Consider the following 16659-nt stretch of genomic DNA (forward strand, 5'->3'; position numbering starts at 1 on the left):
CACTAAATAAATCCTACCAAATAATTAAATAACAGTTATTTTTAAAATAATTTATTTATTATTTTCTGGGTCAAAAGTGTTATATATTGAAGGTTAAATGGTGAATAATAATAATAATAATTTATCCTTGGTAAATAAAACCAACAAAATAAATTAACTTTTTTAAAATAAACATGCTTAAAAAACAGATTGTTTAAGTGAGGGAAAACAATAACTTGATGTAGTTCCTAAGTGATACAATCTTTTAAATTGATTAAAAAAATGTATTTACATGCACCAGTCAAGGGAATGATATATTTTTTATTAAAATCAAGATGAATCCCACATGCACTTCAACTCACTGTTGTTTTCTCCTATTAGAATTAACTCTCAATCGTTTAGTACATGGCTTGTGTTTAGTTGAGAGAAAACTATACAAGAGTACACCATACAAACTAATAATAACAAAATGTATAAATCCTAGCTAGTTGTGTGATTCATAAACTTCAACAACCCAGGCCTTGGTTTGCCGTATCTTCTCCTAGCATAAGTCCCAACTATTATATATATTACTTTTATTATCTTTATTTTATTATCTTTATTAGCACTTAAGAATATTTTAGTCTATGAATAAAATAATTGAGGAATCATGGTATATAAACTCTTTCAATACATTCGGTTACAGATTCATTTGAATAAAACACATTGCTAATATAATCCTTAACTATATATTAATGGTATACTAACAATTTCTAAAAATCAAATTGTCATTTGAATAAAACACAAATCCCCGGATTATTTAAAATTGAACCTCAAATTAATTATTTTTAATTAATTTCAAAATCTTCCAGGAATCATTTAAAAATCTTTAAAAATAATGTTTTATTTTAAAAGAAAATTTCTGACACGCAAACCAAGGTTGAAATTCTCGAACCTCGAGCTTTTCCACGAGACCCTAATAGAAGGGTTTTTTCGAGGGTTACAACGCTATGTCTTATGTTTTCGTTACAGAATGGTCTCTACTTCATAAAACTTTGGCTATTTCTTTGAAATTTTGGTTTTGTTTAATCAATTATTTTTCAAGTTCTAGACATGTGTAAGCATGAAAATTTGACTTACCCTAATTTATAAAAATTATTATTAATTTATAATAATATTAAAATCATATTTTAAATTTAAAAATTCAAAATAACCCAAAAAGAGATTAGAACTAAATTATGGTTAATTAATGTGATAATTAAACCCTAATTAGAAAAATTAAATAAAAATTCAAAATTAATTTGAGGTTAAAATATTGTATTTATTTACTAAATTAAACCTAAAAAGTGGTTGAAATTATTTAATTATGATTTTAAACATAAATTATGTATAATTTATGGCTTAAAGTAATTAAAAAAATACCCAAAAATACCCAAAACTAAAATAAATAATCATAATTTTTATTATGTTGTCAAAAATATTTTTGTCTATTAATTTGGTAAAGAAAAACGCAAGAAATGCTTAAAAATTCGATTTCAAATAACATTTTTAATAATAATAAAAACTGATAATCCAGAGAAATCAAAAATAAATAAATGAGCTGTAGCGGGATTCTTATCCATTGAATTAGCGATATATATTCATCTAGCGCCCAGCAAGATGCCATGCTACCGGTTGTAGCCAAGCGTGCACGCCCGGTCCACACCAGAACAACTAACGGGGACGCTAACCCCATTAGCTCAATCGCTTCAGCACCAATAGAACGCCAATGTAATGCAACGACGCATTTTGATTAAACAAAATGACGTCGTTTTGTTTGTCTCCTTTGCGAACTCTAGAGGCCCGCAACGGATGTCGACAATCTTCCTATAGGGTTATCTCTTTCGTTTCTCAACCTTATCCCTCCATTTTTCACTTTCGTGCACGTCTTTACCTTGCCTTCAATACCCCTGGGATCAATAGTTAAATCCTACGCTCTATCTAGGCTCCCAAAGAAGAAAAAGAATTCAAAGGATAAAACTTCAAAAGCCAAATTGAAGTTGAATTCGTCCATGATCACCGACATAGCTTGGTTTAAATAGCCTCTAGGTGATCTTCTTCCAATCCATCAAACAAAATCTCAATATCACAGCCTAATTGAAGATCAATCAAAAATTCGGCCAACTTTTTTTTTTGGAATCTTCTCCGGTGAATTAAGTTTTGATCCAAAGTTTGGAAAAGCTTCATACACATCATTGAAGGGTTCTTCAATCGTTCGTAAGCTTCCAGACTTAGTATAATTCGAGTTATGATTTGAAATTGGATTTTTCCAAGTTTGATCAGATTGATTATTTCTAGGGCTCAATTTTGTGTTTTCTTTGTTTGAGACCAATCCCTATATGATTTATAAGCTTTCTGTCGAAAAATATTTGATCAATTCAACTTAAATCGAAAAAAACCCAAATTTAATTTTAAAATCTAGAAAATTTGAGTGTTCTTGAGCTTTTTGGCTTGAATTTTGATTCAAATAGTTTCCTAACATGTTTGTAAACATGTTATGATGATTTCCAAATCATAAAATCAACATTTTGATCATGTTTGATTTAACTAAAAATTTTGAAAAATAAAGTTTGAAATTTTGTTTTGAAAGTTGTTACAGAACTTGATTGATGTTCTTGTTTTGGTTATGTTCGACTATAATCGTCATTTCAAAGTTGTTGGAACAAGAATTATGCCATGAAATGGACTATATCAATAGTTCCCAAATTTCAAAGTTATAGAGTTTGATTGATCGTGTTTAGGGTTAAGGGTTAAGATCATTACATCCATATGAGTTGTTTGCAACTTACAGATCATGTTTTCATGATCTGTATCAAAAGATACAAACCTGTAATTCTTCATACCAAATGAAGAATACTCGGTCCCCGACGACCGAGTCATGTAGGACCAAGACTGAGAAATAGGATCAAGAATCTTCGGTCCTGACCGAGACCAAGGACCAAGAAAATCGACATAGGACCGGTATTCTTGAGTTAGGATCGAGTCCTAGGACCGATGTTCTTATGTTAGGACCGAACCCTATGACCGATGGTCTTGAGCAAGGAACAAGGAATCCGACCGAGGATTCTAACCTAGGACAAAGAGGTATGAAATGGGATTGAGCCTCCTAGGTCCCACGACTGAGGTAGATAGACCTAGGACCGGGCCTCCTAGACCTAGGACTGAACAACCCGAGTTTAGGACCGAGTCTCCTAAACCCCAAGACCGATCCTTTCGGTCCCTCAACCAAGCGTCCCGAGCCCCAATCCGAACAACCCCGGTCTATATCGAGTCCGTCCAAGCCCAGACTTGTACAAATGGACCCAAGCCCTAGGACTCTAGTCCTAAGGTCTATGTGGTTCTACTTTTCAAAATCTAAAATTATTTTTGTAATTTTGGAACCCCAATTTATTTTCAAATAATCCCGAAAGGTCAGAAAATGATATTTAAATATTTTGGGGATATTTCTTAAACAATATTTTGGTTAAGACCCCATTTGAAATTTATTTTTAAATTCTAACACTTTTATGATATTTTATAGGTGTTATATTTAATCTTATATCAACGCACGCCTCTTTAAATAATTTTGTACATTTATTTACATAATCTAAACCTATCCTTGTTTAGGACCCCAGACTACCAATTAAAGAAAACAAATATTAAAAATAAAGGCATGCTTGGTACGTGGTTTTTGTACTCGAGAATGGAAAATGGAATGAAATGAGATATTTAGTTGGTGGTTTTAATTCCAAGATATTGATTTAATTCCCGGATACTCAGGAATCATCCAATCCTCTCTAAATCCTCTCTTAAATTGGGAAGAATGAATCTCATTTGATACATTTTCTCTCACATTATCTCCATTCTCCTATCTTCTCTCTCATAATTATAATTATAATATCATATATATTTTATAATTATATTATATATTATTTTATAATTAACATAATAATAAATTTTTATTTATTTATAAATAAATTATTTAAATTATTTAAATAATATTAAGAAATCATTTAAAATAAAATTTAAGTAATAATTACAATAACTAATAATAATATAATTAATTTTAAATATTATATATTAATAATAAAATTAAAATAAATTAATTAAAATATAAAAATACAAAAATAAAAATAAAATAACAATTTTATATAAAAAAATATTAAAAAATTAAATATAAAATATTTTTTAAAAATTATTATTAAAAAAATTATACCATGTTATAATATATTATTAAATAAATATTATATTTAATTTAAAATATATAATATTTGAAAGACTTTGTCTTATATTATTTATATTTAATAGATAATTATTTATTTATAATTAGTAAAAAATTGAAACATTCAACATTTTTTGTTATAAGTATTTTTATTTTTATTTTGAAAAAATATAATTAATATGAAAAAATATTAGATATTTATATTTTATTAAATTATGTCACTTAAATATTTTATATATTTTATAAAAATAATAATATTTTATATTTTTAATTTAATAAAATGAAATTAAAATTAATCATAATTTTAATAACAAAATTATATTTATAATTTTCCTATTATAAATCCAAACGTTATCAATGAGAATGTGAAGATTAAAACTTTTAACCAAACACTACACTTCTATCAATCATACTCATTCTCATTCCACACTTCTATCAATCCCAATCCTATTCTCATTCCTTTATTTGAATCAAGCACCCCCTAAATCTTTTGATAGCTAGACTTTTACTTAAAAAATAAAACCGTCATTTGACGGGAAATGATGACATAGAGCGAAAGCTCTTTCCAAAGCGTAACAAAAAAACGAACCCCTTATAGAAACTCTAGTATAAAGTACATTTATAAACGTACCTTTCATTGATTTTTTTAAAATTATTTGGCGACTCTGTTTTCAAATAAATAATTTTTTAAATTAATTATGTTGGATTAATTTAAAACGGGTTTAAATTAATTTTATTTGGTCCCCAAATTATTAAAATTTGAATAAAATTAATTATTTTATATGATTAATTCTAAAGTGCTTAGGTATTTTCAAAATCTTTTAAAAATATTTTTTTTCTTTTAAAAACATGCCTAGCACGCAAACCAAGGTGAAACGCATCGAACTTTGAGCCACCTCGGGTCTTCCCCGTATTGCCACATGTTGTCCAAACACGTTTTAAGATAAAAGGGGACAATCTCCATGGGTTACAACATGTATTAGTTTTTCTTACATTTAAAATTTTAAAATAATATTTAAATGCTAGTATTTGTGATTGATGTCGTGAATTATTGAGATAGGAACTACAAAATATCAGTTTAAAGTGTTAGAATTTAAAAATAAATTCAAATAAGTTTTTATTAAAAAATTATTTTGTGAGAGTATTCTAAGAATATTTTTAATACGTTTTCTATTTTTTCGGATAAAAAAAATAGTTTAGGGCTTCTAATTAGTAAAAAAACAATTAAAAATTAAAAGCCCCAAACAAACAGACCCTTAGGTAGGTACCCGGGTCGTGAATTGGATCGAATTCACATGTTTGGGTTGGATTCGACCCGGGGTCAACTGGTATGGGAGCCCGATCAACGAAGATGTTGAGTTCTTGGTAGCACGCACTAGTCTCGGTAAGAAAGGGTGTTTTACTGCATTTCTCGGCCGAAAACCAGGTCAAACTAAAATTCTTGGTTGTTCTCTAGGCGTTGACTGGTTTTCTCGATCGAAAACCAAGAAATGTTGGATTTCTTCGGTCGGGTGTAGAGGATGGTTGATTTTCTCGGTTGAAAACTATGCCAAGGTAAATTTCTTCGGTAGGATACAAAGGACACCAACTGCAAGTTTGAAGATTTTGCCACACTCCTCTATTCTTTGATCTGAAGGCATAGGGATCTTTGATTCCTCATGTAGAGTACATCCATGATCATCTTCCAGCATCATTCAATCAAGGATAGATCGAATTTGATTCGAATAGTTTTTTTTTGACAAAAAAATAGGATTTTGATTTTAGGATTTGATTCAGCAATTGAAGTTTACCAATAGCTTTCATATGTATATTATAATCAAATAAAACCAAAATATGAACATTGACTATCAATTTTAACCAATTCAAGAATTGAATTTTTCTAGATTTTTGGAAATTTTGATTTTTGTATAAACATGCCTCAAACCGATTGGAATTGATTCAAAAAGATGTTAGGAAGCTTTTAGGATTGAAATTAAGTTACAACAAGAACATAAATTCGATTTTAAGAAATTTCATAATCAAATTTGGGTATTTTATTGATCTTAATTCGTACAAATTGGTTTTAGTAGAAATCTTTAAAATGATCTTAAGATTGAATTCAGATCAAGAAAATGGATAATCAATCAATATTAAGGACTCATTGAACTAAAATGTACATTTTTTAATTTGAATATGTAACTTGAATTACAACATGAATTAAAGTTTACAATGAGTTGGAGAACACTCATGAACTCTTTATGAAGCTTTATGATGATCCAGAAAGGAGACTTAGAGGCTTACACGAAATTTCAAATTTTCAAAAGCATGAGAAAATTTTGATTGAGGATATTGTGGAATTTGGATTGGAGGCTTAGGATTATGATCATTGTCTTCGTCTTGGGAAGATAAGTCTATTTATAGGTAGCCAATGTCAGTTATGGATATAAGTGGATCGAATTTCAGACAAAAAATCATTAATGACCTTTTGTCTGTTTTTGATCGATTTTATTCATTTCGGCCATAATTGGTCATATAATCTTAGGTGAAATGATTTCCAAGTCAGAGTGATCATTTCAGACTTTGAATCAACAAATTTGATCGAGTATCGACGAAGTTCCATCTTTGAAAAATCAAAGATTTTGGCTGATCATTATCATGTTCGTCGCAAGGAAGAAGATGGTTCGAGGTTGAAACGATGTCATTTCGTATCAAACATGAACGCCCAATGTTAGTTGATCATGTGCTACGCGGAAGCGCTTGACTTTTGTTGTAGAGGGCGATGCGACCTACTTTTGTCTGTTGGATGAGGCTTGAATGCTCATCTAATGGTTGCGTGGTTCGCTACAGTCATTTCTTCTATTTTCTGATGTATTGGATCACAACGCTTTTCCAGTCTTGAAGCTTGTTTGAAATTTATTTTTCTCTTCAATCTTTGATTTTATTTTATTTTATAATATATACACAATTATTTTAATAGACATAAAAATTTATTTTGTCTATTTTATTTTATTTTTGTTTATTTTGGGGGTTTTAAATATTTATTTTGGTATTGAAATGGATACAACATTTATTATAAATTATTTATTTTATTTGTTTGACCCCTCTTAATTAATTTGAGATAAAATGAATATAACATTATCTTAAATCAAATTATTTATTTTTGCCTTATCTTAATTTTAATTATCATAATAATTATTCTTAATTAATTATTTTTTATTTGGCCTTAATTTTGATTCATTTAAATTTATTTATTCAAAATAATTATTTAATATTTATAAATTTGGGAGATAAAATTGTAGTGCTTACAACTTATTTTTCTTTTTCTCATTTCATTTTCTTCTTCTATTTCTTCTTTTATAAGGAAAAAAATCACACCATATGGCCTCAAGGTTTAATCACAATATAATTAAGTGGATTTGAAAGTTTTAAAACAAATATATCTAACGAAAGTATAGATGAACAAATTAGTGGAAGTCCTTGTTGTAACCGAAAACTTATCTAAAACTTAGTTATAAGATCAAAATTAAAATTGACTACTTTTAAAAATCTGAAATCCGATGTTAACATTCTTTTACTGTATCTCTACAAAATAATTAGGTCAATATTTTTTAACTTAAAATGATCACATTTTATGTTCTTTTATTTTTATTTTTTTTTGGAAAAACGGTTAAAACCATTTTAATAAAATTCCAAAAGTGGGAGGGTCAAGAATCAAAGTTAGACAAGTCTTAGCTAGGATTATAAGATGACAATCAAACGACCCTAAAGAATCTAATTAGTAGCAATCAAACATACAATAAATAGAGATTACAAACAAAGATTACAAACTGTATCAAATTCTAATTATTCCAATCATGATTTTTATTTCTATACCAACCTGATGTTTCAACATATTGTCTTCCTCTTCCCCCTGTCCTTCCTCTTCTCCTTCCCCTTCCGCTTCCTCTTGCAATGAACGGGGGATGAACTGAAGAGGTTGATGAATACTGCATATTCTCATCTTGATTTCTTTCTTTATATGAACTTGTTCTTAATTGATAGAAAGAATTATTCTTCAAAAATTTTGAGCTCTTCACCTTATTGTTCTCAACTTGAATTTCGAGATCATTGTCTTTAATTCCTTCAGCGTCATCTTTGGAATCCTCAACAACTTTAAACTCCTCTGTATTAACATTGGCATTCTCTTCTTCCTCTTGATTAACCTGAGTATCTTCCTCTCTGTTTTCATCAACAACCACTTCAACTTGATTTGATTGAGAATCGTCAACTATCTCTTCAACATGATTAGGTTGAGGATCCACCTCCTTCTTCGTATTGCTTTCTTCTTATACATAATTTTCTTTATCTTCTGTTTCCTGTTTTTTAACCACATTTTGCTCTTTAAAAATAGACACATTTGTATTGTTTTCCTACATCTTTACTTTTTGACCATTATGAATTTTCTGATCTTCTTCCTTAGCCAAATCACATTTTGGGCTTGCATGTTGGAAAGTATTGCAGAAAGAGCACCTGTCTGGCCTCCACTCATAAGTGATTTCCATGACAGTAGGTTTTCCTTTTCTGTCTACTACTATCATACTTTTCGGCAGTGTGCTTCTAGGATGCACCTCAATGCTAATTCTAACAAATGTTAGGTGATCTCCTCCTTCAGTAATTGGATCCATGTATAATGGTTTACCCAATAAACCTGCAAAATGACTAAGGGCTTCAGAATAGTACATATGTGCAGGTATATTCCAGAGAGCTTGAACCATATCTGTGCAGTTTCTTTTGGCTCACTCAATAGGTTCAAGTCTTCAGACCATTTTTCTAACTTCATACAATTGGATCCTATATATGTATGCCCATTTTTTAGAATTTCCTCTAGATTAGATCCCTTCTTGAATTTAAGGAAATATAAATCATTGACATTTGCTGAAATCTTCTTTAACCCTTTTCCTTCCCATTGCTTCAACAATGCATCTTTAGTAATTGAGAATGATACTCTGTTTTTCCCTATGTAGTTTCCTACTACATTTTTTCATTCCTTTATACAGTTTTCCTCTACTTCAGTAGGCAATTTAAATTCAAATGGAGAATACAGTACCTCCACTTTTTTCTGTGTATTGCCCAAGTAGATTTTCCCTTTATAAGAATGATCTTCTGACTTTTTTGCATTGTTGTTCTTACAGACTTCATTAGTTTTTCATGTCGAGTTACTCCTGATAGTATATGATTTAGATTTGAGAGCCTTCATTAGTTCCTTCATTGTAGCAACTGACCATTGAACAATTTCTTCATATTCTTCTTTTTTCAACAGATTCCAGTCTTGAAGATAGTGGGTGTTGAGTTGAATTGTAATATGTTGTGCTTTCTCCTTATTGATGACAATTTCTCCCCTTTTGGCATGCATAAACTGTAATGTATGAACTGTAATATTCTTTTTAAAGTGATTTGTAATGTCTAAACTTTAATGTTATTTTTTAAAACTAAAGTTTAGTGTATGATAAATTAAACTATAATGTATGAACTGTAATGTTCTTTTTAAACTAAAGTATAATGTCTAAACTATATTGTTATTTTTAAAATTGAAGTGTAATATCTAATAAATTAAACTGTAATGTCTAATAAACTAAAATGTAATGTAATTTGAACTGTACTGTAATATCATTTAAATACTCAACTATAATGTCTTTTAAAATGTAAATTCTTATAAACTGAAGTGTAATGTCTGATATACTGAAGTGTAATATTTGATACACTAAAATGTGATGTCATTTAAACTATAATGTAACGTCATATATACTTAACTGTAATTTTTTACACCGAACATTAACGTTTTTTAAAACTCAACTAACCTGTATTTTAAACTGAAATTTAAATTCTTATAAACTCAAATGTAATGTCTGGTATACTGAAGTGTAATATCTGATATACTGAAATGTAATGTCTAATAAACTGAAATCAATGAATTGAAGAAAATATATTAAGGGGGTTTCTATTGAAGAAGAGAATAAATGTAGCAATGAAACAAAGAATGAAGAAGATGAGGAAGTTGATTCTTAAACAAGTCAAGTTGTAATACACAAAACTAGAGAGATGGATACTCAAAATAATCAAGATGAAGTGGAGGTTACCAAGATTGTTGCAGAGGATACCATAGATGAAGTTGAAGGAAGCAAAGACAAGAATCCTAAAACTAAAGTTGAGAACAACAAATATAAGAACCCTGAAAAAGAACATTTTCTATCAGATTAGCACGGGTTCATTCAAAAAAGATTACATAGTAAAAATAAGCAAACTTCATCATCTTCTTCAATTCAATTTTATTGCATCGCAAAGAAAAAGGGCATAGGAAGGGGGAAAAGGACACAAGACGCAATAGGATTATATGGAAATAAACACCCTAATTGGGATAATTATGAACTTCTTTTATTATAATCTTTTAGTTTGTAACTATTGTTGTATGGTTGTGTGAATGTTACTAATCAGATATTTTTGGGTTTGTTGATTGCCATCCTTTGATCATAACCAGGGTCTGTCTAGTTATGATTCTTGACCCTCCCACTTTTGGGATATTTAATGAAATGGTATTAATCGTTTTCCCTAAAAAAACGTCATTTAAACTCAAGTGTAATGTCTGATGAACTCAATCGTAATGTCATTTAAACTAAAATTTAAATTCTTATATACTAAAATGTAATATTTTACACTAAACATTAACGTTTTTTAAAATTCAACTAAATTGTGTAACTAAGATTTAAATTCTTATATAGTGAAATGTAATTTCTTTTACACTGAAGTGCAGTGCCGGCCCACAATGTTGGGCTGCCCTAGAACCACATTTTTTAATTTATAAATACAAAATTTTTGTTTTAAATAAAGAGAAGATGAAAAGTGTCTACCTCGAACACTTTCGTTTAGAAATACATCATTTTCATTTATGATCTTAATTGGACCTCGAACAACTAACATTATCTTCATTTTGTCGTAAATACTTCCTCACATTCCCGGATCGTAGTTCACATCTTTAATAACACATTTATCCTCATAATCCTCGTTAACACCTTCCTCTTTCTCTTCCTCTTCCTCTTCCTCTTCCTCTTCCTCTTCCTCTTCCTCTTCCTCTTCCTCTTCCTCTTCCTCTTCCTCTTCCTCTTCCTCATCATTTTCTCCATCAATACATTTTTTTTCTTTTTCATTTTCTTCATTAACACCTTGATACTCATTTTTTCATTGATACATTGATCTCTAATATTATCCTTTGTAGGTGGTTCAAAACCTCATATTGAAAAGTATCATCTTCTTCGTTATCACATTCATCTCTAATGACATTATTTTCTTCATTACTTATTTTTTTATTTCTAATAGTGTCATTTTCTCTATCACTTATGTCTTCATCTCTAAGACTCGAACTCGAATGGATAGAACTTTGATTTTTTGCATTGAATAATTTAGAAATCGAGCGCACCAATGACTTTGTCATGCATCATTTCGTCGTTTGATTTTTCTATTATAAGATCTAGAAGTTTGTTTTTGAAATGGACGAAACCTCACTCTATTTTGATTTATATTCTTCGTCATAACTCAAAAAATACATATATTAAAATAATTAATTTTTTTATAAAAATTAACAAATAGTAATTCAACAAACATGTTATGACATTATTTATATATAACATAATTTTAAATCATAATTTATAAACTTATAATCTAATAACTATCATATTAATTACTAGTTTCTAAGTAACGGAGATGAAGTATTTTAAAACTAAATTTCTAATTTCCTTGGATTGATACTAAATAACTAAAATCTATCATAAGCATTAAGTATTAACAGTAATATAGTAATTACTAATTTACTAAATACCTAATTCAAAAAATCAATATAGTTATAATAAAATATTTAAGTATATAAATTAAAAGATGATTAAAAAAATAACCTTAGAAAATTTGAGAACTAATTCAAAAATTAGAAAAAAATTAATAAAGTTAAAGTATATTATGTAGAATTTATAAGTATAAGAAGTTTATATAATTTATAAGAATATATATTAATTTAAGTAGTTTATAAAATTTTTAAAAAAATATATTAAATTAAGAAATTAGAAAATAATAATATAAAATAATTAAATTGTGATGGTCATGCTTGAAAAGAAAAAGAAAAAGAAAAATTAAAAAAAATTACTGTTTCAAATGGAAAAAAAAGGTAAAAAATATCACATTATTTTTTTTTTAAATAAGAATTGGGCTGCCCAGAGGGTGGGTCTGCCCTAGCCCATGGGTTTTCCGGGCTTGCCCCTGGGCCGGCCCTACTGAAGTGTAATATCTGATACACTGAAGTGTAATGTCTGATATACTAAAGTGTAATGTCCGATACACTGAAGTGTAATGTTTGATACACTAAAGTGTAATGTCGTTTTAAACTATAATGTTACATAATATATACTGAACTATAATTTCTTTTACACTGAACATTCACGTTTTTTAAAACTCAACTAACTTATATTTTAAACTGGAAATATAAATTATGATATACTGAAATATAATTTCTTTTACACTAAAGTGTAATGTCTGATGCACTCAAGTGTAATATTTGATATACTGAAGTGTAATGTCTGATATACTGAAGTGTAATGTATGATACACTGAAGTGTAATGTCATTTAAACTGTAATGTAACGTCATATATACTGAACTGTAATTTCTTTTACACTAAACATTAACGTTTTTTAAACTCAACTAAATTGTATTTTAAACTGAAATATAAATTCTTATATACTGAAATGTAATTTCTTTTACACTGAAGTGATTAATGTTTGATGAACTCAGGTGTAATGTCTGATACACTTAAGTGTAATGTCTGATATAATGAAGTGTAATGTCTGAAACACTGAAGTGTAATGTCATATAAACTAATGTGTATTTTTTGTTAACACGGTTTCTCTCTTATTTTATAGCTTCATGGATCCCGATGTTCAAATTCCCACTGTTGGAATGACTTTTCATTCCAAAAAGGAACTTCATGAATATTATAATTCTTATGCCCAATCAAAGGGTTTTGGCATACCTAATCTAGGAGAAAGGAATAGTCCAGATGGAAAGAAAAAGTGGTTCTCCATTGCTTATGTCAAAAATGGTGCATGTTCTACAAAGGAGGAAAATATTTTGTAATTTAGACATTCCACTAAGAAAAATTGTAAGACTAAGATAAACGTTACGGTTATAAATGAAGGTGTTGTTATGATTATTAGTGTCTTCTATGAGCATAACCATATTTTGAGCCCGGGAAAGTCTAGACATTTTAGATCTCACAAAGTTCTAGATCCAATGGCAAACAGAATATTGGATTTAAACGATGAAGCTGGAAATACTTTGTCAAAAGTATTTCAATCACTTGTAGTTAAAGGTGGTGGATATGATAATCTGCATTTTAATGAGAGAAGTTGTAAAAACTATATTTTAGAACCTAGGTGGTTGAAGTTAGGAAATGGTGATGCCGAAGCACTTTGTCAGTATTTCTACAAAATGCAAAGTAGTTGTTTAATTTTTTATGTTTATGATGTGGATGAGGAAAATCAGATAAGAAATGTGTTTTGGGCTGATGGAAGATGTAGGGCTTCTTATGAGTACTTTTCGGATGTCATCACCTTTGACACAACATATTTGTCAAACGCTATGATATGCCTTTTTCTCTTTTTGTCAGGGTTAATCATCATGGACAATCGATTTTTCTATGATGTGGCTTACTGTCTAGTGAGAATTTAGAGTAATTTATTTGGCTTTTCAAAGGTTGGTTGACATGCATGGACGAACGTTCTCCAAATGCAATAATCACTAACCAATATCGATCAATGACCATTTCTATTGAAAATGTATTTTCAAACATCTATCATCATTTTTGTCTTTGACATATAATGAAGAAGAAACTCCATAAAAAATTGTCTACACATGCTCAATATAAAAGTATAAAAAAAACGTTGAAGTACATTGTTTATAACTCATTCACAATGGAGCGGTGTGAATAGAATTGGTTAAAAAAGATACAGGAGTTTGAGTTGCAAGATGAACTCCTTGCACGTAGAACGTGCTAAATGGATTAATGTGTATGTTAAATGCCACTTCTAAGTAGGCATATTAATATCTGAAAGAAGTGAGAGTATGAATGCTTTTTTAGATGATTTTGTTCATTTGAAAACATCCTTAAAATAATTTGTAGAGCAATATGACAAGGCCCTTAAGAAGAACATGGAGAAGGAAAAGAAATTGGATTTTCAGTCTTATAATTAGACTATTCAAATTGTGAGTGGGTATTCATTAGAAATGCAATTTCATAGTGTATATACTAACAATATTTTTAAGTTGTTCCAGAATAAGGTGAAATAGTTGATATTCTGCGACACCTCCCTACTTGAAAACGATGGGACAACAACTACATTTGGAGTGGTGAAGAACATACTAGTTACTGAAGGAGAACATTTAAGAGATATTTCAGTAAATGTACACTTCACCATGATGGAGACTTCTATAAACTGTCAATGTCAACTGTTTGAGTTTAGAATATTGTTGTGTAGTCATATTTTGGTAGTTTTGAGAAGAATGAAGGTGAATAAGGTGACGGCTAATTATATCTTGAACTACTAGCGCAAATATTTGAAAAGAGTTTATTAAAGTATCAATAACATATATGATTCTGATATGGGTGACATTAAAAGAAATTGGTATAACTATCTTACTTCAATGATGCAAGAGCTCCAACAGATTGCAGCACAATCTGATCATAATATTTCTTTTTTGGCTAGAAGTAGTGAAAGAAGTGAAGGAAAAAATTATTGTATATTCGACAACATTATCTTCTCCACCAACAACTTCTGCACATACACCTTATGCGCCAACACCTTCTATACCAACACCTTTTGCACCAACGCCTTCTACACCAACACAATTGATCCACTCTTCTGTGAGAGTAAGGGCTAGAGATCGACCACCAACAAAATGTAAATAATCTGTCATCGAAAGAGTTATGAACAAAATGGGTCGAAATAATGTTAGTTTCTGAGAGGTGATGTTATTTGGATATTTGTAAACTGTTATAAATACTATATTGAAATGCATTCCATTGTTTTTGGTATTAGAAAAATATAGCAACAACAACAATAGTGCAAGAGTCAATACAATCACATCACTTTTGTCCTCTCAGACATATCTCGAAGATAATGTTTGTAGGGACAACATTCAACGAATATAGTAATTGTATGAACATATTGTGTATATATGACGTTACATTTATTTGAGTATATATGATGTTAATTTTGAGTTTTAAAAGAAATTACAATTTAGTTAAGTTCATCAGACATTACACTTGAGTTTAATGATGTTACACTTTAGTGTATCAGGCATAACACTTGAGTTCATCAAACATTACACTTGAGTTCATCAGACATTACATTTTAGTATATAAGAATTAAAATTTTAGTTTAAAAAACAATTACACTTGAGTTTTAGAAAACGTTAATGTTGAGTATTTAAAAAATTACAATTTAGTTGAGTTCATAAGACATTTTACACTAGAGTTTAAATGACGTTACACTTCAGTGTATCAGACATTACACTTTAGTGTATCAAATATTACACTTGAGCTCATCGGACATTACACTTGAGTTCATCAGACATTACACTTTAGTGTATCAGACATTACATTTGAGTTAATCAGACATTACATTTGAGTTCATCAGACATAACATTTTAGATTAATAAAACATAACAGTACAAGTTTATATACAATGGGATGGTGTTCAAGTATAATTAACAAAGAGTTACAAAGTAATATGAGTTCTGAAATTGTTGGGTTTTGTGAAGTAGTTGGAAAATGTAATGCCTCCTCATCCAATTCAACTTTTTCTTCAAATTTTTTAAGGTTATGCCACAGTCCCATTTACTTTCTTCACCAAATAGGTCTCTATATGGTGCATGAGTTACACTCCACAATCGTTGAAGTTTATATTATATTTCCATGACATGGATAACAACTTCATTTTGTAGGTGGAGAGAAAAACAGATGTTAGAGACTTCAGGAGTGCAAAAAATCAATAAATTTATTCAATATCCCCGGAACCTGCTCACACTTGTAATTATACGTAATACCCTTGTGGAGTTTCTTATTGTCAATTATTTCGACTTCGTGTTTGTTCTTGTTGAAAATGGATAAGTAAAAATGATCACTAACACATAGAGGTAAAAATATCTGCATAGAAATAAATGTCAATTTTGTTTTAGGAACATGAAATGCAGTATTTATAAGCACACTTACAATGTTTGTTTGATCAATATCTTGAAGGGTAATGTCGAATGTCTTGACTTCATCATTGAGTGAATCATTATATATAGACTCTTTACAATCTAGGAGGGACTATGGAACATGACTAATGTGTTAGAAATCATAAGTACAACAAACATATGAAATTATGTTGTAAGAGGGAGTATAACTTATATTGTGTAATGTTG

General features: G+C 29.2%; 1 protein-coding gene across 1 annotated transcript; it reads left to right on the forward strand.

The window, feature by feature from the left end:
* Positions 1-13119: 13119 nt before the first annotated feature.
* On the forward strand, positions 13120-13923 carry LOC124917365 (protein FAR1-RELATED SEQUENCE 5-like). The gene is made up of 2 exons (XM_047457818.1): positions 13120-13294; positions 13391-13923. The coding sequence occupies exons 1-2, from the start codon at positions 13120-13122 to the stop codon at positions 13921-13923; spliced, it is 708 nt and encodes a 235-aa protein (XP_047313774.1).
* Positions 13924-16659: the final 2736 nt, after the last annotated feature.

The sequence above is a fragment of the Impatiens glandulifera genome, unplaced genomic scaffold (genome assembly GCF_907164915.1).
Source record: "Impatiens glandulifera unplaced genomic scaffold, dImpGla2.1, whole genome shotgun sequence".
Lineage (NCBI taxonomy): Eukaryota > Viridiplantae > Streptophyta > Magnoliopsida > Ericales > Balsaminaceae > Impatiens > Impatiens glandulifera.